The 20,664-nt window shown below is 48.2% G+C and overlaps 1 protein-coding gene across 1 annotated transcript; it reads right to left on the bottom strand.

Annotated features, from left to right (window-relative positions):
- Positions 1–2,825: 2,825 nt before the first annotated feature.
- LOC148656998 (SLAM family member 8-like) lies at positions 2,826–17,420 on the bottom strand. The gene is made up of 5 exons (XM_088644353.1): positions 17,281–17,420; positions 9,584–9,892; positions 8,916–9,197; positions 6,256–6,392; positions 2,826–5,105 (listed from the first exon to the last, which is right to left on the bottom strand). The coding sequence occupies exons 1-5, from the start codon at positions 17,315–17,317 to the stop codon at positions 4,944–4,946; spliced, it is 927 nt and encodes a 308-aa protein (XP_088500479.1). The 5' UTR covers positions 17,318–17,420; the 3' UTR covers positions 2,826–4,943.
- Between the last annotated feature and the right edge of the window lie 3,244 nt (positions 17,421–20,664).

Below are 20,664 nucleotides of genomic sequence, written 5' to 3'. Positions count from 1 at the left end.
CTAGCATTGAGCCCCGTGTGGAGGCTGTCGATCTCCTGGAGTGGCCCAGTCAGAGCTCGGACCTCAGCCCCATCAGGAGGGCGTGGCAGGAGCTGATAACTGCTGTTCACTGACGGGTCCCGTCCAGCTCGAGGAGGCCCGGGCAGTTTTGCGAGTATGAATGGGCACAACCTGCAGTGTCCTGATGTGCAAGGCTGGTAGAGACTGGTCCAAGAAGACTCGTGACTGCAGTTTCAGACAAAGGGGCCTCTTCCAAATATTGACCCAAGGGGAGGGGACACGTCTGCAATCAGTTATTTTCTGTTTTGTTTTGATAATTTAGGAGCATCGGTACAATTTCATTTTCGCCTTGACATCATGTTGTGTGTCGATCAAAGGCAACAAGCTCAAATGCATGTTGATTCCATATTGTAACACAATAGAGTCCAAGGAGGGTGAATACTTGATAGCCACCTAGAAAATAAGCTTCATACACTATAAAATGTGACAGGAACATATAAAAATAGACAAGGGGTGTTATTATTTTTATTATCTCCTGCGTCCTGTCTTTCCTGGTGTTTCAAAGGCCTGTATTTTCCCAAGTTATTTGAACTGCTAAATGAGATCCCACGAGGAACAAGAGTGTCCGAGGGCGGAAGGCTTTGTGAATCAGCCTGCGGTGCTCGGAGAGAGGTTTGGCTGTAACCTGCTTGGCCACTGGGTAGCCTCCTGGCCACAGGGCGTGGAAGGTCGAGCCCCAGTCCGATCAGACTGGGCCCAGGGGCAGCTGCCAGGTGGAGATGGGGTGGAGGAGGGAAGCTGGAATCCAAGGTGAAGGGACGCATCTGAGTTCCAAGTGAGTCTGAGCTCCGAGGGGGAATTTTAGCAGAAAAGTCACCTTTTCTAGTCAGTATATGCAGCTATTTTCGTAACGATGGCGATTAGGCACAGCTGTGTGAGACTGGCTGTGAGACTGTCAGCCCCCCCCCCGACCCTGCCGGTCTTCTCTGCGACAAACGAGGAGTGAACATACCCGCCACCGGCCCGAGCTCTCAGGCGTCGCGCAGGCACCTTGCTTACACACGGGTATCGGGGGACTGTGGGAAGGCAGTGGTGTGGAGAGTCGGCCCGAGCTCTCAGGCTGTGCTTACACACGGGTATCGGGGGACTGTGGGAAGGCAGTGGTGTGGAGAGTCGGCCCGAGCTCTCAGGCTGTGCTTACACACGGGTATCGGGGGACTGTGGGAAGGCAGTGGTGCGAGAGTCGGCCCGAGCTCTCAGGCTGTGCTTACACACGGGTATCGGGGGACTGTGGGAAGGCAGTGGTGCGAGAGTCGGCCCGAGCTCTCAGGCTGTGCTTACACACGGCTATCAGGGGACTGTGGGAAGGCAGTGGCGCGAGAGTCGGCCCGAGCTCTCAGGCTGTGCTTACACACCAGTATCGGGGGACTGTGGGAAGGCAGTGGCGCGAGAGTCGGCCCGAGCTTTCAGGCTGTGCTTACACACGGCTATCGGGGGACTGTGGGAAGGCAGTGGCGCGAGAGTCGGCCCGAGCTTTCAGGCTGTGCTTACACACGAGTATCGGGGGACTGTGGGAAGGCAGTGGTGTGGAGAGTCGGCCCGAGCTCTCAGGCTGTGCTTACACATGAGTATCGGGGGACTGTGGGAAGGCAGTGGTGCGAGAGTCGGCCCGAGCTCTCAGGCTGTGCTTACACACGAGTATCGGGGGACTGTGGGAAGGCTGTGGCGCGAGAGTCGGCCCGAGCTCTCAGGCTGTGCTTACACACGAGTATCGGGGGACTGTGGGAAGGCTGTGGCGCGAGAGTCGGCCCGAGCTCTCAGGCTGTGCTTACACACGAGTATCGGGGGACTGTGGGAAGGCAGTGGTGTGGAGAGTCGGCCCGAGCTCTCAGGCTGTGCTTACACACGAGTATCGGGGGACTGTGGGAAGGCAGTGGTGTGGAGAGTCGGCCCGAGCTCTCAGGCTGTGCTTACACATGAGTATCGGGGGACTGTGGGAAGGCAGTGGTGCGAGAGTCGGCCCGAGCTCTCAGGCTGTGCTTACACACGAGTATCGGGGGACTGTGGGAAGGCAGCTTCGCAGATCTGTTCTGCTTTTGATGCTAAACAGAGCGAGCGGAGAGTCGGCCAGTGGCCGGATGAGCGCTGTGAGGTGTGTGTGTGGTTTCTCTTGTTACACAAGAGCCTCTCACACATAGGGGGGCCCGAGTGCGCTGGCCTTTCTAAAACCAGACCGGTGGTTTTATTCAGGACTTCACCAGGAGGGCTGTAGGGCCGTCAGAGAAGGTGTGTGTGGTTTTCACGAGCAGCTCGGCTGTGGGCCACACACGCGACACACAGTGCGCTGAACTTTTTTTAACACGCGCTGCTCTATGGCGGTGTGAATGCCGGGCTCATAGGCTGACTGCACAGGTGGAGCTGCCCCTCTGTCACGCCAGCGCATCCCTGCCGGCAGGGTGAGAACTGACTTTCCGTTTCCATGACGACGCATCCTCAACCCGGCTCCGGGGGAATCTGAGCAGAAAAGTCACTTTTTTTTAGTCCGGTTTTTATTTTGCTCCAGAGCTGTAGCACGTTTATTGAAAACGTAACATTACATGTACAGTTTCCTCACACTGTAGAGAGATGTACAGTGGTTCAGAGAGCTACTCAGGATAGTAGCCTCTGCTTTTACTACTGCCACACCCCTAAATGCAGGAAGGGCTTTTGCGTTGTAGCTGGCTGCTCCACTAGGCCAGTATGTGGGTGCTAGGAGCCCTTTCTCCTACAACAGGCTCTTCATACTCCCCACAGCCACCAGGGCACCCACAGACCAGGCAGGACAGTTACCCTACATACCTTTAATTCTCTAGCAATTCCAGCCTTGAACACAGTCTAGCCACACGCAGAGCCCAGGACACAAAAACCCATTCTGGACCAGCACAAGAACCCCTTGGACCCCAGCTTCCGCACACAGCATCCCAGAACAGAATCCAGCAGCACTGTGCTCTGGAGCCAGTTCCAGTCAGTGATCTGGTGTGTCTCTCTCCAGCACGCTGATCGAAGAGATGAAACTCTGTGTAGTTCCTTCGGTGGGTCTGGCTCATCCTCTCAGTCCTGGCCGTCCTGAAAGATGTGATCCCCGACGCTCTCCCTCACCGAGCTGTTGGTCTCCGAGTCCAGGGCGGAGGAAGACGATGCTAGGGCCTTCCTCGCTGGCACCCCTGGGGGGCAAGTCCTCTCTGTCTCTGTATGTTAGGTCCCTGCTGACTGGGGCTGTTACCTCTTGTAATGAGGCGTTGTGTCTTTACACCCTGTTCCAGAGCCCCCCCTCAGTCCGAGGCCCAGTCAGACCCGTCTCGCAGCCCCACATGTTTCCTCTGAGCTGTACAGTGATTACCCAGTGTCCTCCAAGCTGTGCGGTGATTCAAATCAGTACCGTTCCTCCCACACTCCATTTTACAGCATCTGACGCTGCTATGACAGAGTACTTCCACTTTGTTGCAAAAAAAGTGTTATTTCAAACCTTTTCATGTTCTCAAATCCACTTGCCATTTTATTTTTGAGTTTCCAAATGACGTTTTGTACTTGTGCAGTCTAAATCCCCAGGAATCTGAGAATCTGTCAAATCTCAGGACAGAGGTTCAGTCAGGGGCCTGGCGGCAGGGTGGAAGGGGAGCCCTGTGGTTACGCCCTGGCCCACCAGGGGGCACTACAGGCCTATATGGCTGGATACTTCCTGGCTCACCAGCTTGGGCCCTCTCATTGCGGCTGGGTTCCCCCAGTTCTCCCTGTCAGTGGGGAACAGTGAACCCCCAGCGACCTCGCTTGACTTTGTCACTGTCGGGCGTGGAGCGTGGACTTCGCTAGCTGATCTCCAGCCACATTCTCTGCGCGCCGGCCAGTTCACCCAGTGATCTCGTTATTCGTGATCTTATTGGTCTCACTTGACTCCGAGGATCTTCCTGAGCTGGCAAGACAGGTCACAAACGAGGTCGTTTGGTCATGAGTAGTAAATTGATCAGGGGATCTCATCCAGCTGTCTTGAAAGAAACCAGGGTGTTGGCTACAAAAACACGGCTGGGTGGCTTGTTTCACACTCCCACCACCTTAAGTGTAAAGACTTGTCTCCTATTCTATCTATACCTATCCTGTATTAAAAGCTTATCCATGTTAGCTTATCCTTACATATAATCCATGTTAGGAAATCCATGTTTTCTCTGGTTTGACCGTGCAGACTGAAGAATTCATCTAGGTTGACTATGCCAGTGTCTTAGAGGATTTTGAATACGAATACGTGTCTCAGGTCCCCTCTGAGTCTTCTCTATTCCAAATTGAAGAGATTCAGTTCCTCCAGCCTGTCAGTGTGGGACACTCCCTTCACACTAGAGAGACTCAGTTCCTTCAGTCTGTCAGTGTAGGACTTTCCCTCCCACCCCATGGCCTCTGGCTTCTCTCATCTGGACTGATTCCAGAGCAGAAACATTGTTTTTGAAACATAGTGACCAAATCTGTACACTACATTCTAACTCAGGTCTTGTTAGGGCCTTATACAATTTCAACACAACACCCCTTCAGTTAAATCCTACTCTGCTGACTGTATGCGATTTCATGGCCTCCCCACTCATCACCAGAAGATGACCAGTTGGCAGCTTGCGTCCAGCCTCCCAGGATGCAGCAGCAGAGACTGGGAGTCCGGTCTGGTTTGTCCTGCTCTGGCAGCCTGTGGACCAGATTGAGGGTCTAGGACAGCAGGTGATGACACCAGTCCAGGGGTCTACAGTCACGGCCTTTGAAATGTTTTGGGGAGGTGGTCTACATCAAAAATCTTCCAAGAATCCAAATTCTTTAGATTTTGTTTCACATCCAAATCTTTTTGAGTCTGCAGTAAAATCCTTCAAATCCATTCTGGGGTGCACCCCTCTTCTACAGAGAAACGCTTTGGAGTTTTTGGAGGGCTGCAGTCAAATTTTACTGGGGTCCACACCTGGGTGCTCAAATTCATGACCTGTGAGGGGCACAGAGTGTGGGACGTTTGTGGATGCTGGGGGTCCTGGGTGAGCACAGGGGCTCTGCCTGCTGGCCCGCCTGTCCCCAGCCTGATCTTCCATCTTGTACCTTGCGTCCTGCATGGGGAAACAGGACAAAAGAGACCCAGGTCAGGGTTCAGGGGTCAGGAGGGAGGTGTGTAGGATGGGACAGAAGAGACAGAACATAGTGCTAAAGAATGCATGCACACACACACATGCACACGTGCACACCCATGTGCGCACACACACATACATATGTGCACACACAACAGAAGGCCAACACTTGGCTTTCGTGGACAGAATTATTTAATACACACAGAAGCACCAAACCATCACAGACCAGCCAGACAGGATGTGCTTTCGAACCGACAGTCTGGACAGGAAGTGTGTTTGAACTGAGTATTAGACAAGACTGTGCTTCCGGATATGCAGATCACACTGTATGATGAATGAAATGTATGATGAAATTAATCACTAATAAGGTTCCCTTGCTACCAGGTAATGCACACCGCGTTCATGTTGTCAGAATAGGTGAATTTGCAGTCCCGGTAAGTGTCACAAGATAAGGTATAATTAAGATGTAATGCAATACTGTAAACTTTGTGTATTATAAAACAGGTGCAGTTTGGGCTTTATTGAGCAGTTGACAGACAGGGATCAAGTATGTAAACTGAACAGATCAGATGTCAGAAGCTGAGCAAGTCTGAGCCTGGTCACTACTGGGATGGTAGACCAGAAAACCACAATGCTGCTGTAGGTGGTGCTGGTGAACCAGTAGGGGGCACTCTTCCCCCTGGATCACAGTCTCCAAACTAATGTCCCAATGGTGGCCAGGTACTGTGCTGCAGGAAGTGCCACCCTTGGAATTATTAATTGACCTGAGAACTGCAGGGAGCTTTAAATGATCCCCTGAAACCGCTCCTTAAGATTAGAGGTGTTACCCCAGTGTCCAGACACAGTCCCACTCTGGTCTTAAACAAGTTGTTCTTCCTACAGTTCTGCCTTAACTCATCTGGGGCAGGAGTTTCTCTCTTCTCCCCCTGCCTGTGTGATGTCACGGGGAGAACTGCTGCTCATCCAATTAGCACTCTCTCTCCTGCCAGGCACCATGGAGCTTACAGTGTGGCCAGTGCTGAATGGCTCTGACAGGAATTTATCTTCCGCAGCACTACAGGGGTTTCACCCGTAATGAAAAGTCCTAGAAAAGTTCCTTATTACCAGTGGATAAAATAAAAATAATATGTACCGTTCTTGAGTACGAAGTCCTTCTGAGAAGCCAGACTGAGAAGCCGAACACTGCTGCAGTGACCAGACCAAACACTGCAAACCTCACCAGCTTTTCTATATTGAGAGGTGCTGGGCAGCCTGGAGCAAGAGGCACAGCTGGAGACACAGAGAAAAAGAGATAGATTAACACTGTCACTGTGCCGAAAGACGTGTCCTATTGAAATATGACTGTGTCTTGTTGAAACCTTTAGGGACTTGTCTCATTATCACTGCGCTGAGCCATGTGTCTTGTTGAGACATGAGGAGACTGGACTAATTATCACTGTGCCTAGAGACGTGTCCTGTTGAAACATGAGGAGACTGGACTCACTATCACTGTGCCTAGAGACATGTCCTTGTGAAACATGAGGAGACTGGACTCACTATCATTGTGCCTAGAGACGTGTCCTTGTGAAACATGAGGAGACTGGACTCACTATCATTGTGCCTAGAGACGTGTCCAGTTGAAACATGAGGAGACTGGGCTCACTATCACTGTGCCTAGAGACGTGTCCTGTTGAAACATGAGGAGACTGGACTCACTATCACTGTGCCTAGAGCCGTGTCCTGTTGAAACATGAGGAGACTGGACTCACTATCACTGTGCCTAGAGACGTGTCCTGTTGAAACATAAGGAGACTGGACTCACTATCACAGTGCCTAGAGCCGTGTCCTGTTGAAACATGAGGAGACTGGGCTCACTATCACTGTGCGTAGAGATGTGTCCTTGTGAAACATGAGGAGACTGGACTCACTATCATTGTGCCTAGAGACGTGTCCAGTTGAAACATGAGGAGACTGGACTCACTATCACTGTGCTGAGAGAAAGGCTCAGTGACACAGTCAGATAAGAGAGAAGGAGTAGTAATAGTAATAATCATCATCATCATCATCAATAGAGCTTATTAACTGAATTTGACTGAACCCCAGCAGTGCCCCCAGTTTCTTCCCACAGTGCAGGGACATGCTGGTAGGTTAATTGGCTTCTGGGAAAACTGGTTCTGCAGTGCCTGTCTGTGTCTTCCTCTGAAGCCTGGGAACAATGGACGTTGCTTTGCTCTATTTACCAAGCTGCTCATACCCTAGGAGAGAACTAGATGGGAGGAAGACGCTCATAAATCAAGAGGAGTCCCAATAATTCATTCAGGTAAATTAATTTCACTGTTAAATCAATAAGCCACTCCAGTGAGGTCATCAAGCCCGTCTCTAGAGGAATGGGCCACAGCATGAATATAGACCAGATTCCCAGAACAGGAAGAAAGAAGGGTCATCATCATCACCAGCCAGCAGCCATATCACCCTGCAGCTCCCAGCTGGCAGTCCACTGGAGCGCAGCAGGAGGGAGCCTGGTCAGTACCTGGTGGGAGACTCCTGGGAAAGCTAAAGTTGCTGCTGGAAGAGGTGTTAGTGAGACCAGTAGGGGGCGCTCACCCTGCGGTCTGTGTGGGTCCTAACGCCCCAGTATAGTGACGGGGACACTATACTGTAAAAAGGTGCTGTCCTTCAGATGAGATGTAAAATCGAGGACCTGACTCTCTGTGGTTAAAAATCCCAGGGTGTTTCTCAAAGAGAGTAGGGATGTTACCCCGGTGTCATGGCCAAATTTCCCCCTGGCCTTTACCCCTCACGGCCTCCTTATAATCCCCATCTCTGAACTGGCTCCATCACTCTGCTTTCCTCTGGCGCACTATGGCTGCCGTCGCATCATCTAGGTGGGGCTGCGCACTGGTGGTGGTGGAGGGGAGTCTCCATTACCTGTAAAACGCTTTGGGTGGGGTGTCCAGAAAAGCTCTATATAAGTGTAAGGAATGATTATAATTATTATCCATCTCCCCTGTCACCTTGATCATGGGAGACTCGCTCTTTCCAAAAGGACTTGAAGCCAGATTCTGAATGCAGAGAGTGCCACACTCCGAGCTTTTATTGAAGAGAGCTTGATGTCTTGGTTATTCTAGGAAATTTCCATTCCCTTCATTGTAGAGCCCTCAGGCTAAAAAACAACCCCTCTATTTTAGTGATGTCTTTGTGCAGGAAAGGGAAATTGGCTCATTTGTTGAGGAAGGAAGATTTAGTCTTTGTCTTTCGCCATTTAGGTGTGTTTGTATAGTAAGATTAAAAGGTGAGAATTCTGGGATCATCTATGTTTCTAGAAGGTAGGTCTGTGGACTCAGACTGATTATTAGTCCTTATTATTTGCTTACATAACAGACGGATGTCAGGATGTAGATCTTTATACTGAGTTAATTACCTACTAATGCATTTTGTCATTTGAACACCCGCAGGTTTGTAACAATACATTTTTGTAACAAACACTGCATCTTTTTATTTGGAAAACAGAACGTGTATCACTTAAATATATTTTAAAATGAATTAAAATACAACTGAAAAAGTACGTGTGGATATTTACAAATGTATTTTATGTTAATACATTTATGTACAATATTTCTAACTACCAAATAGGATGGGTTGAATGGCCTTGTGTGGTTTGTAATATTCTTATTATACTGCAAAAGTAGTTTTTTTGAGCAACTTGCAAAGTTTAAGAACACGTATTTCAGACATGGAAAGGGAGATAATATGTATTAAAGGACACCTATTTATTTGATGGGAGAGAGAAAATTGCAGTAGATAATATCCTACCTTTGCCATCGATGCTGTACTTTGGAATATTAAATGTGGTTCTCTCAGTGCTGACTGGGTTAGAGGCCACACAGCTGTAGGAGTGAGAGAGTCCTTCTGTCTCCAGAGGGAGAGTCAGGGTTGTGTTGAGATCAGGGTTGCTGGTGTGGGACAGTGTCCCTCCCTCTCTCTGCCAGGACAGGGTCACCTCTCTCCCGTTACTCACAGAGCACAGCAGAGAGCAGTGTATTTCTACTGTGGGCAGACTCTGAGAAACCCTCACCTCAGGCTTGGGCACACGAGCTGTTGAGGACAGAACAACTGATGGACAAAGTCTGAAAGGACAAACATTCTTGCTTAAAATGTACTTCCTTATTAAGTTTGAGATTTTTACAAAGGAATCATGGACTGTCCACTGTCAGGTTAAACACTGTGGACAAAATGGACACAGTGACTGTCCACTGTCAGGTTAAACACTGTGGACAAAATTGACACACTGGCTGTTCTCTGTCAGGTTAAACATGGTTAAACACTGTGGACACAAAGGACGCACTGACTGTCCTCTGTCAGGATAAATATTGGATACAATGGACACACTGACTGTCCACTGTCATATTTAACACTGGATACAATGGAGACACTAACTGTCCACTATTGGGTTAAGCACCGTGGACACAATGGAGACTTACTGTACACTGTCAGATGAAATACTGTAACTGTCTTCATTCCATCAATGTTCTCCACTGTATAATTCCCCTGGTCATTCAAGGTGAGGTTTGTGAGCTGAAAGAGTCCGGTCTGATTGTCCCAGATCACTCTTCCTTTGAACGTTTTTACGTTGTACATCTTTATGCTCCCTTGGAAAACCCTTGCGATGTCATCATAGGTCCCGTAGCGCAGAAACCCCTGTTGTAATACTGGGGCTTTAAAAACCACTGACTCTCCCACAATGCCTCTCATTGTCTCCCCTTGGTGTTCGGCGGAAGACAGATACCTCCCTGCGAGCAAGCAGAAACAGGACTGACGCAAAATATACTCTCTGTGCACTGGCCCAGTTCATGAGGTCAAGAGGCTTCAATGTCCAGCTCAGTGGTTTTCAGTCCTGGTCCTGGTGGAATCTGAGCTTTCTGGTTATTCGTTATAATCATGGAGGCTAACATCTTCCTGTACTTGTGCTGCTGGCTTTCTAACTTGTTTCAGATGTACCCGAGGCTTTCGTTTCATTCAGGTACGGGTGAGGGTTATGGTTCATGGTGTGGGTGTGTTCTCCAGGTTACTGGCTGACAGTAATGGTTGTGTGGTTATGGTTCATGGTGTGGGTGTGTTCTCCAGGTTACTGGCTGACAGTAATGGTTGTGTGGTTATGATTCATAGTGTGGGTGTGTTCTCCAGGTTATGGTTACTGGCTGACAGTAATGGTTGTGTGGTTATGGTTCATGGTGTGGGTGTGTTCTCCAGGTTACTGGCTGACAGTAATGGTTGTGTGGTTATGGTTCATGGTGTGGGTGTGTTCTCCAGGTTACTGGCTGACAGTAATGGTTGTGTGGTTATGGTTCATGGTGTGGGTGTGTTCTCCAGGTTACTGGCTGACAGTAATGGTTGTGTGGTTATGGTTCATGGTGTGGGTGTGTTCTCCAGGTTACTGGCTGACAGTAATGGTTGTGTGGTTATGGTTCATGGTGTGGGTGTGTTCTCCAGGTTACTGGCTGACAGTAATGGTTGTGTGGTTATGGTTCATGGTGTGGGTGTGTTCTCCAGGTTACTGGCTGACAGTAATGGTTGTGTGGTTATGGTTCATGGTGTGGGTGTGTTCTCCAGGTTACTGGCTGACAGTAATGGTTGTGTGGTTATGGTTCATGGTGTGGGTGTGTTCTCCAGGTTACTGGCTGACAGTAATGGTTGTGTGGTTATGGTTCATGGTGTGGGTGTGTTCTCCAGGTTACTGGCTGACAGTAATGGTTGTGTGGCTATGATTCATAGTGTGGGTGTGTTCTCCAGGTTACTGGCTGACAGTAATGGTTGTGTGGTTATGGTTCATGGTGTGGGTGTGTTCTCCAGGTTACTGGCTGACAGTAATGGTTGTGTGGTTACAGGTTATTGTTCATGGTGTGGCTTCTCTGGCTTACTGGTCAGTGTGTGATCATGAAAGGATTTTTGGTTATAAGGTGAACGGTGTCGGTCATTGCTAATGGCTGCTATACTCTGGTATGTGGGTTATGGTTTTAATGTGACTCCCTGTACGACCTTGTGATGTTCAGGGTGCCATGGAAAGCTGGGTGACTGATGCTGACGTGAGTGTGCTCTGGGTCGTGGTTACGGTCTCCTCAGAAAAACGTCATGACAGAACCGTAGAACAAAACCCAGTGTAGAAAGGTCAGCTAAACCACCAAATAAAGATTTAGGCACCTGTAGCTGTGAAAGCACTTGGGCTTGGGCTGGACATGGTGAGAAATGGAGGCGTGGCACTCACAGTGGTTAGTGCAGGAATAGCGTTCTGAGCTGTCTGAGCTGGTGCTGTCTGAAGAGCAGCCTGTCTGTGGATTTGAACAATTTAAGAAGCAGGGTAATGCATTCAGTTGCGACTGACTTTGCAATACCAAAAGCGACCAAAACCTAGAAAATGCTGTGACATGAGGAGAAATGAGCCAATTACTGCAGCACAGGCTGCTGCTTGGATAGAAGCTGTTGAGTCAGTCAGTCAGTGTCTGTGTGTGTGTGTGTGTGTGTGTGTGTGTGTCAGTCAGTCAGTCGCTGCCTGTGTGTGTGTCAGTCAGTACCTGTGTGTGTGTGTGTGTGTGTGTGTGTGTGTGTGTGTGTGTGTGTGTGTGTGTGTGTGTGTGTGTGTGTGTGTGTGTGTGTGAGAGAGTCGGTCAGTCAGTCAGTGTCTGTGTGTGTGTGTCTGTCAGTCAGTCGCTGTCTGTGTGTGTGTCAGTCAGTCGGTGTCTGTGTGTGTGTCTGTCAGTCAGTCAGTCGGTGCATCTGTGTGTGTGTCAGTCAGTCAGTGTCTGTGTGTGTCAGTCAGTCAGTGCCTGTGTGTGTGTCAGTCAGTGGGTGTCTGTGTGTGTGTCAGTCAGTCAGTGCCTGTGTGTGTGTCAGTCAGTGGGTGTCTGTGTGTGTGTCAGTCAGTCAGTGTCTGTGTGTGTGTCAGTCAGTCAGTCGGTGCCTCTGTGTGTGTGTCAGTCAGTCAGTGTCTGTGTGTGTGTGTGTGTGTGTGTGTGAGTGTGTGTGTCAGTCAGTCAGTCGGTGTCTGTGTGTGTGTCAGTCAGTCACAGTACTGTGGTATTATCTCCACAAGAGAAGAAGTTACACACAGGTGACCTTCTGTTACCTGTTCAGCCCTCCAGAGGGAGTGGGATCCCGGGATGGGCTGATCACACAGAGGTGAAACCCATCGCTCAGACACACTCCAGCTGACACACACACTGACGCTGCGCAGTAACATCAGAAGCAAAAGCTGTATTTCAACCAGTCGGTACGTTTGGACTCTTTGGAAACAGGACCAGTCTCCAGCTCATTTAGCTATTTCTTGCCAATCCCTGTGTTGCTGCTGTTATGAACACACATTTTCCACTCGTACCGGCGTCACTCGATGATGGAGTGATAAGGGGAAGTTTGAACCAGGTCATTGGCCCTGACCTCTTCTTCTGGGTCAGGATTTTCCACAGGCCAACCTGTGCAGCACCCACGAGCTCATGAGGTGGACCTGTGGTCTTGACACCCTCTGTCAAGAGGTAAACAGACCCACGCTCGGCTGTACACACACCCTTTCAGAGGAGATAAAAAATCAACAGCTTTTTTTAAGACCTCCTACAGCACAAGACAAGGTCACAGAAGAGAGGAGCCATTTGGTCCATCTAGCCTGTCAGGTAATAAGTAGCTAATTGATGCAGGGATCTCATCCAGCTGTCGCATCCAGGGTATCGGCTTCAACAGCATGGCTGGGGGCAGCTTGTTCCACACTCCCACCTCCCTTTGTGTAGAGAAGTACCTCCAGTTTGTGGTTTTAAAGCACATCCACGTTTTTTTCTACTCGTGCCCTGTTTGTGGTCTGAGCACAGAGAATCAGCCCTCCTCCTCCTCCTCTTCCTCAGAGCAGGAAAAGCCTGTGTTGTTACCATCTTGTGTGAAATGTGAGAGGCCGCAACTTTAAAGCTTTAGCCTGCTACCACTATAACGCACTGTTCTGGAAGGGCTTTTTTAAAAGCATGTTCCCCTGGTTTGATCGTTAAAAATTTCCTTAGTTTTGATCACAGCTTGCGTCTGCTTTCTTGAATGTGACACCGTGGAGCGACCCCTGGGAGTGAGAAAGGCGCTATACACGGCTGATCGTTTCTGTGGGGCATGGCTGTCCTGTTCAAGGAGGGGCGCTGATGGCCCTTTTCTCAACTAGAGTGGGCCACGTCTTTCCCGCGATCGTCAGCTGACTCCCCTCCCCCCAGTTCCTGCTGCAGCGCTCTCTCCCAGTTCCTGTCTGACTCAAACCCAGCTCCTCGCTTCCCCTTCTGCGCCGGGGCCGCTCCTGCGACTGAGCATGAGGGTTTTCACATCTCGCTGGGGAGCTTCTGTCTTGCAGAGAATGTGCCAGCAGCACGCTGGTCGGCCCTTCACCAGGACACCAGGGCAAACCACAAGCAGGAGCCTGAAGTTCTGAGAACAGGAAGCACTACTTTACACAAAGGGAGGTGGGAGAGTGGAACAAGATGCCCAGCCATGTTGTTGAGAGGGTCTTAGTGAACTTTGCACACACATTTTCTGCTGAAGCTGCAGTATTTTATAAGATGGACATTCAGAACTAGTTTGAACTGGATTGGAAGAATGCTGGACACAAGGGCTGCTGTGTAATCCTATACTGTGTTATACAGGAGAGCCTGCTACAAAGCTAAGTAACCAATTCTGATAAAAGAAGTGATATTTGGCAAATAGGGAAGAGGACAATGAGAGTGGTCCTGGAATGCTGCCAATATGATCAGCACAGGGAAGCAGGATAGATAACAGACTGCTGTGCTAATTTAATCACTGTGATAAAAATACACAGAGCATCTCTGTGTGTTTCGCTCCCATGCGCATGAAATAAAAACTTCTGAGACTCCTGACTGGGGAAGCGAAAAACTTTCTCCAATACTGAGAGACTGGTTTGTTTCAGTAAACAGCTGGATGAGATCCTCCGGTCAGGACAGAAGGTACTTCTTTACAAAAAGGGTAGTAGGAGTGTGGAACAAGCTGCCCAGCCATGTTGGTGACGCTGATACCCTGCTGCTCCTTTCAGGAAGTCAGATTAGATCCTCAGATCAATTGCCTACTAACTACCAGACAGGTCTGATGGGCTGAATGACCTCTTGTTTGTGACCTTCCTGTGTGCTCGTGTACTTTATAGTTTTTGAAGAGTTTTGCAGTTGTCAGCCTTTCAGCTCAGAGGAAAACACTGCCAGCTGTGGAAGAGTCAGTATTTTATTACTGCAGGGGTCCCCAGTGTGAGCCCTGTGGACCCCACAACCTTGTGTTCCACATGTTTTAGATGAAGGACTGGGCAAACCATGGGTGTGTTTCTGTATTAGTCTTTCACTTGAATGTAATGAGGTGTGGGTCAATAATACTGTACTAAACTGATTAATTAAATTGATTGAATTGTTATTGATGTTATTGTTATTATATTAGTGCTTTCCAAGACAACTGTCCATGAAATATTACTTGGAGCTAATAAATTATTAATTTATTATTATTTTTTATAGATTATTCTAAACATTATAAATAGCAGATAAAAACAGGAAGCAGCAGTCTGGGATTTTCAAATTCCTCATCCTAATCCTCCTCAGAACAGCAAGGGACAGATCTGTAAAACACTGTATGTTATATAGTGTGCATAGCATAGTGCAGAGATAAAACAATTAAAGTATATAAACACACACACACATAACAGTATATGATATATAGTGTATATCGCAGTGTCCAGAGATACAACATCTAAAACACATACTGTAACTATATACTGTTACAGCTATAGGTAAGTAGAAACCGTCTCTAAGAATCTAGATCAAGTGTGTGACACCTCGTAGTGTAAACACTTCAAAGCAGAGGGGAGGTTAGCTGAGATGTATTGGGTCCATATTCTGTGATCAACGTAATCATAGCCTTTACCTTAGTTAAGCTTAGTTAATTAAGTTCTGGGTAAGTGATTAAATGTCAATCACCTGTCCAGAAAGACACAATCTGTAAGATCATATCAAGACAGACAAAGGCAGAAAGAAAAGGTCAGACCACAGCAGAGAGACAAGAAGAAGAGACAGAACATGAAGCTTGTGCCAGGCGAGAGATCCTGATTCTAGATCATCTGAAGAAAAGACCCAGCTGGAGAGACGCATTTGCATCTTGCTAAAGAGAGCTTGCGAGCTGAGCACTGAAGCTTCCCCTGATGGTTTCGATGTACAGTAGGTCTCTGAAATGCCTTGTCTGTAGACGTGTCGTGTCCCTGTAAAGTGGTTTAGTTGTTAACAAATGTTTGTTCAACCAAGTGTGTCTGATTATTTATTTGAGTTAATATGAGGTTTAGTTAACCCCCCATTTCTATCAAGTCATACACAAAACACTGTATACAAAGCATAGAGCATAGCTAAAACACAGGAAAGCATAGAGGTTTGTTCCATGCTGAGAAGAAAAGAGACACAATGTTTCGTCGGTGGAGCCTTCTGCAGGTGTCAAGCTGTCTCCTGAAGAAGGCTCCACAGCTTAAATATTGTCTGTTTTCTTTTCCTTTCAGGATGCAATAAACCATTACTTCTTCCTTTACAGCCTACGCATGCTGACGCAGCTCCCTGCTTGAACTAGACAAATCATAGACTGTATATATAGTGATGCCGTGTAAGAATACGCCTCTTGTGGCTTTTCTTGCAGTTCATATTTTCCTTTTTCGAAGCTTCTCACTTCCCACAACGGCAGCGCACAGATCACAGGCTGGTTGACGGGACACCAGCAATCGAGAACATGCAAACTCCACACAGACAGCACCTCAGCAATTGAACCCGGGGCCCTAGCCACCATGCCAGCCCACTGTGTCTGCAGCTTAACACAACTGATTAATCTAGCGCCCAGAAATATTGACCCAGGCTGCTTCATCACAAAAGCACGCGGTCCAGATTTGCACCTGTCTGGGTCTGAAATCAGGCGCGTTCAATGGTCACTTGAAGGTCCAGTGCCCCTGTGCCCTGCTTGATGTTGGCATGCACACTGCTGAAGAGTTTTTTTTATATTGCTTTTTCACACCTCAGCATGTTAGAGGAAGCTTGCTGGCGGTTCAGAGCTTAGAAGAGATTTAGCCTTTTATTTTTAGAAAGCACCCTGACGTTAAGAGAAACCAGAAGTATAACCCATTCTGAGTAATACAGAATTAGCTTCATTACACTGTTGTGTAACTGGAATAATATCTGTACCTGTATTGCACTGTGTGTATCTGGAATAATATCTGTACCTGTATTACACTGTTGTGTATAATATCTGTGTATATATTACACTGTGTATATCAGGAATAATATCTGTACCTGTATTACACTGCTTGTATCTGGAATAATATCTGTATTTGTATTGCACTGCTGTGTATCTGGAATAATATCTGTACCTGTATTACATTGCTGTGTATAATATCTGTGTGTATTTTACACTGCTGTGTATCTCGGATGTCTGTATATATACAGTATTATGCCATTTAAAAGCACCGAGCAAGCAGTGGACAAGAGTCTCCTGTTCCGAAGAGTCACTAGGTTTTCTGAACAATCAACATTCCCGGATGAAAAGGAATGGAATGACAGATCTCTAAACAGCCAACTGCCTCCCCATGCATGGAGCCTGGGATTCACTGGATTAATCTACACTTTCCATTCTCGCTACAACTCTGAGCATCAGCACTGCAATAAGAGATAAGATCACTTTATTGGCCATATACAATTTCTTGCATTCGAAATTCGTCTTTTCACATACCCCAGCTTGCTCTCCATGAGACACACAGACAGGGAGAGAAGCTTGGGGTCAGAGCGCAGGGTCAGCCATTTATACAGCACCCCTGGAGCAGCTGGGGTTAAGGGCCTTGCTCAGGGGCCCAATAGAGTAGGATTCCTCTGCCGGCTGCGGGTTTTGAACCAGCAACGTTCCAGCCAGGCGCAGATCCTGAGCCACAGAGCCACCGCTCCGCCCGTAATAATAAAAATTACTACAGATAATACTTGTGCTACAAAAAATGATGTTGCCTCAATTTTCACAATTGAGTCTAATACAATGGCTACTATTACAGTTACTAGCTCTTCAACAAAAGGAAAAAAAACAGTGAGCACAGTGCGTTGTAGTACAACAGTACTAGAGGAGATACAGCTCAGAAAAAAAACACTCCATCTTGACTTACCCAATAGGAAAATCATCTTCACCAACAAACCCTTCATATTTCCTCTATAGCCCAGCTATTCTTCATGAGAGAGGACACACTGCCTGTCTGATCACACCGATATTGCACCCTGTACTGACACTGTCTGATCACACTGATACCACGCTCTGTACTGAAACTGCCTGTCTGATCTCACTGTTACTGCACCCAGTACTGACATCTTCTGACCACACTGGTACTGCACCTGTACTGACACTGCTTGTCTGACCACACTGGTACTGCACCTGCACTGACACTGTCTGGTCACACTGGTACTGCACCAGTACTGACACTGTCTGATCACACTGGTACTGCACCAATACTGACACTGTCTGGTCACACTGGTACTGCACCAATACTGACACTGTCTGATCACACTGGTACTGCACCAGTACTGACACTGTCTGATCACACTGGTACTGCACCAGTACTGACACTGTCTGATCACACTGGTACTGCACAAGTACTGACACTGTCTGGTCACACTGGTACTGCACCAGTACTGACACTGTCTGATCACACTGGTACTGCACCAGTACTGACACTGTCTGATCACACTGTTACTGCACCTTGTACTGACACTGCCTGTCTGGTCACACTGGTACTGCACCAGTACTGACACTGTCTGACCACACTGGTACTGCACCAGTACTGACACTGTCTGATCACACTGGTACTGCACCAGTACTGACACTGTCTGATCACACTGGTACTGCACCAGTACTGACACTGTCTGATTACACTGGTACTGCACCAGTACTGACACTGCCTGATCTCACTGGTACTGCACCAGTACTGACACTGTCTGATCTCACTGGTACTGCACCTTGTACTGACACTGTCTGATCACACTGGTACTGCACCAGTACTGACACTGCCTGATCTCACTGGTACTGCACTAGTACTGACACTGTCTGATCACACTGGTACTGCACCCAGTACTGACACTGTCTGATCTCACTGGTACTGCACCAGTACTGACACTGTCTGGTCACACTGGTACTGCACCAGTACTGACACTGTCTGATCTCACTGGTACTGCACCAGTACTGACACTGTCTGATCACACTGGTACTGCACCAGTACTGACACTGTCTGATCACACTGGTACTGCACCAGTACTGACACTGCCTGATCTCACTGGTACTGCACTAGTACTGACACTGTCTGATCACACTGGTACTGCACCCAGTACTGACACTGTCTGATCTCACTGGTACTGCACCAGTACTGACACTGTCTGGTCACACTGGTACTGCACCAGTACTGACACTGTCTGATCTCACTGTTACTGCACCAGTACTGACACTGTCTGATCACACTGGTACTGCACCAGTACTGACACTGTCTGATCTCACTGTTACTGCACCAGTACTGACACTGTCTGATCACACTGGTACTGCACCAGTACTGACACTGTCTGATCTCACTGTTACTGCACCAGTACTGACACTGTCTGATCACACTGGTACTGCACCAGTACTGACACTGTCTGATCACACTGGTGCTGCACCCAGTACTGACATCTTCTGACCACACTGGTACTGCACCAGTACTGACACTGTCTGATCACACTGGTACTGCACCAGTACTGACACTGTCTGATCACACTGTTACTGCACCAGTACTGACACTGTCTGATCACACTGGTACTGCACCAGTACTGACACTGTCTGATCACACTGGTACGGCACCAATACTGACACTGTCTGGTCACACTGGTACTGCACCCAGTACTGACACTGTCTGATCACACTGGTACTGCACCAGTACTGACACTGTCTGATCACACTGGTGCTGTACCTCTACTGACACTGGTGCTGCACCTGTACTGACACTACAAGCTGTACTATTACAGGAGGAGTTAAACTCCTTGTTCATTTTCATTCACTGCACTCGAGCATAGCAAATGTAAGGCAGGTGTTCAATGTAAATGTTCAGTCTCCCTATAGTGGCTTGTTTCTCAAACTTCTTTGTCCACATGTGTCTAGTTAATAAATTATCAAATAATAAAATGATCATAATAATACATCCTTCCATTTTCTGTTTCCTCCAGTTCAGTGTTGCCTGCGAGCAGAAGTCTATCCCAAGAAGCGAGGGGCTCAAGGCAGGGTACACCCTGGCTGGGACACCAGTCCATCACACAGCAGACAGACACAAACACACGCGCTTACACCAGGGCCAGTTTTCCCAGAAGCCCATTAAGCTGCCAGGGTATCTTTGGACTGTGGGAGGAACACTCCCACACACAGGGAGAACATACAAACTCCACACAGACAGCAACTCAATCCAGAATTGAACCCAGGGCACCTCTGAATAATCAAGTCACAGATATACACAATTTGGAAATAATAGAGGTAAATTAGAAGAATAAGGCACTGGCAACGTGTGTTTAAGAAGGTTAGGTTTTGTTTGACCAATGTGCCAGAAACTTCTTCTGTAGCCAGCCCAATAGTTCACTTTTCAGCTCTTGCAGGAGCAAGGGGGAGTGACAGAGGACAGACAGGACAGCAGAGCAACCCAAATCATTGCGCTGTATGTTATAACAGAGCAACAGGAGTGGAATGTACAGTAAGTCCAGGCCCACTGTGTAATAAATACTGTAAGATCACTTTATTGGCCATTTACAATTTTTTGCATTAGGAATGTGTCTTTTCCCATACCCCAGCTTGCTCTCCATGAGACACACAGATAGGGAGAGAAGCTGGGGGTCAGAGCGCAGGGTCAGCCATTTATACAGCACCCCTGGAGTAGTTGGGGTTAAGGGCCTGGCTCAGGGGCCCAACAGAGTAGGATTCCTCTGCCGGCCACAAGATTTGAACCACCAACCATCCAGTTAGAGGCGCAGATCCACCCTAAGTGTTAACACACCCACAGGTGACACGTGCTGTGCAGTGCCCATAGGCACAGGGGCAGTGAAGTCAGACCTGCTGTATTTTCTGTGTACTCCAGCAATTCAGATATGGGGTGAAAAGACTTATACGGAATGTGGCCAAGGGGGCCCCAAATGAAGATGAACGATATCATGACATACAGTGAGGATGAGCTCCAGCCAGGCTCCAGGCTGGCTCATTCCCAGAAAACACAGGTCAAAGGTCACTATCCAGTGCCCCAGTAAGTGATCCGTAGGGTGGGTAACAGGTGGGTAGCACCTGATGGCGTCTCAGCCAATCACCAACTGGTGATGTCACCCCATATAAATTGAAACGGGCCTGATCGGCAAAATTAGGCCGTTGGCCTTTTTCTTTTTGTCGACATCCAGAATATCCTGAACACCATGACAGCACAGAATGAACTGAGTTCCCCTTTTGCCTGCCCTGTGAACCTGAAGAAGACAAATGTCGCAATATCTCATATGTGTGTTTA

This window comes from Lepisosteus platostomus, chromosome 8, assembly GCF_059453375.1.
Source record: "Lepisosteus platostomus isolate fLepPlt1 chromosome 8, fLepPlt1.hap1, whole genome shotgun sequence".
In the NCBI taxonomy this organism is placed as follows: Eukaryota; Metazoa; Chordata; class Actinopteri; order Semionotiformes; family Lepisosteidae; genus Lepisosteus; species Lepisosteus platostomus.
The sequence above is the reverse complement of the archived record's forward strand: the minus strand, read 5'-3'. Positions and strand labels throughout refer to the sequence as shown.

Bases quoted from the DNA above. Each gene is read 5' to 3' on its own strand.
- LOC148656998 (XM_088644353.1), bottom strand. From the start codon at position 17,317: ATGAAGGGTTTGTTGGTGAAGATGATTTTCCTATTGG. The intron at 6,393-8,915 runs GTAGGATATTAT...CTGTGTCTCCAG, and splicing joins GTACAGCATCGATGGCAAAG to CTGTGCCTCTTGCTCCAGGC. The intron at 5,106-6,255 runs GTACATATTATT...TTCCCCATGCAG, and splicing joins GGACTTCGTACTCAAGAACG to GACGCAAGGTACAAGATGGA.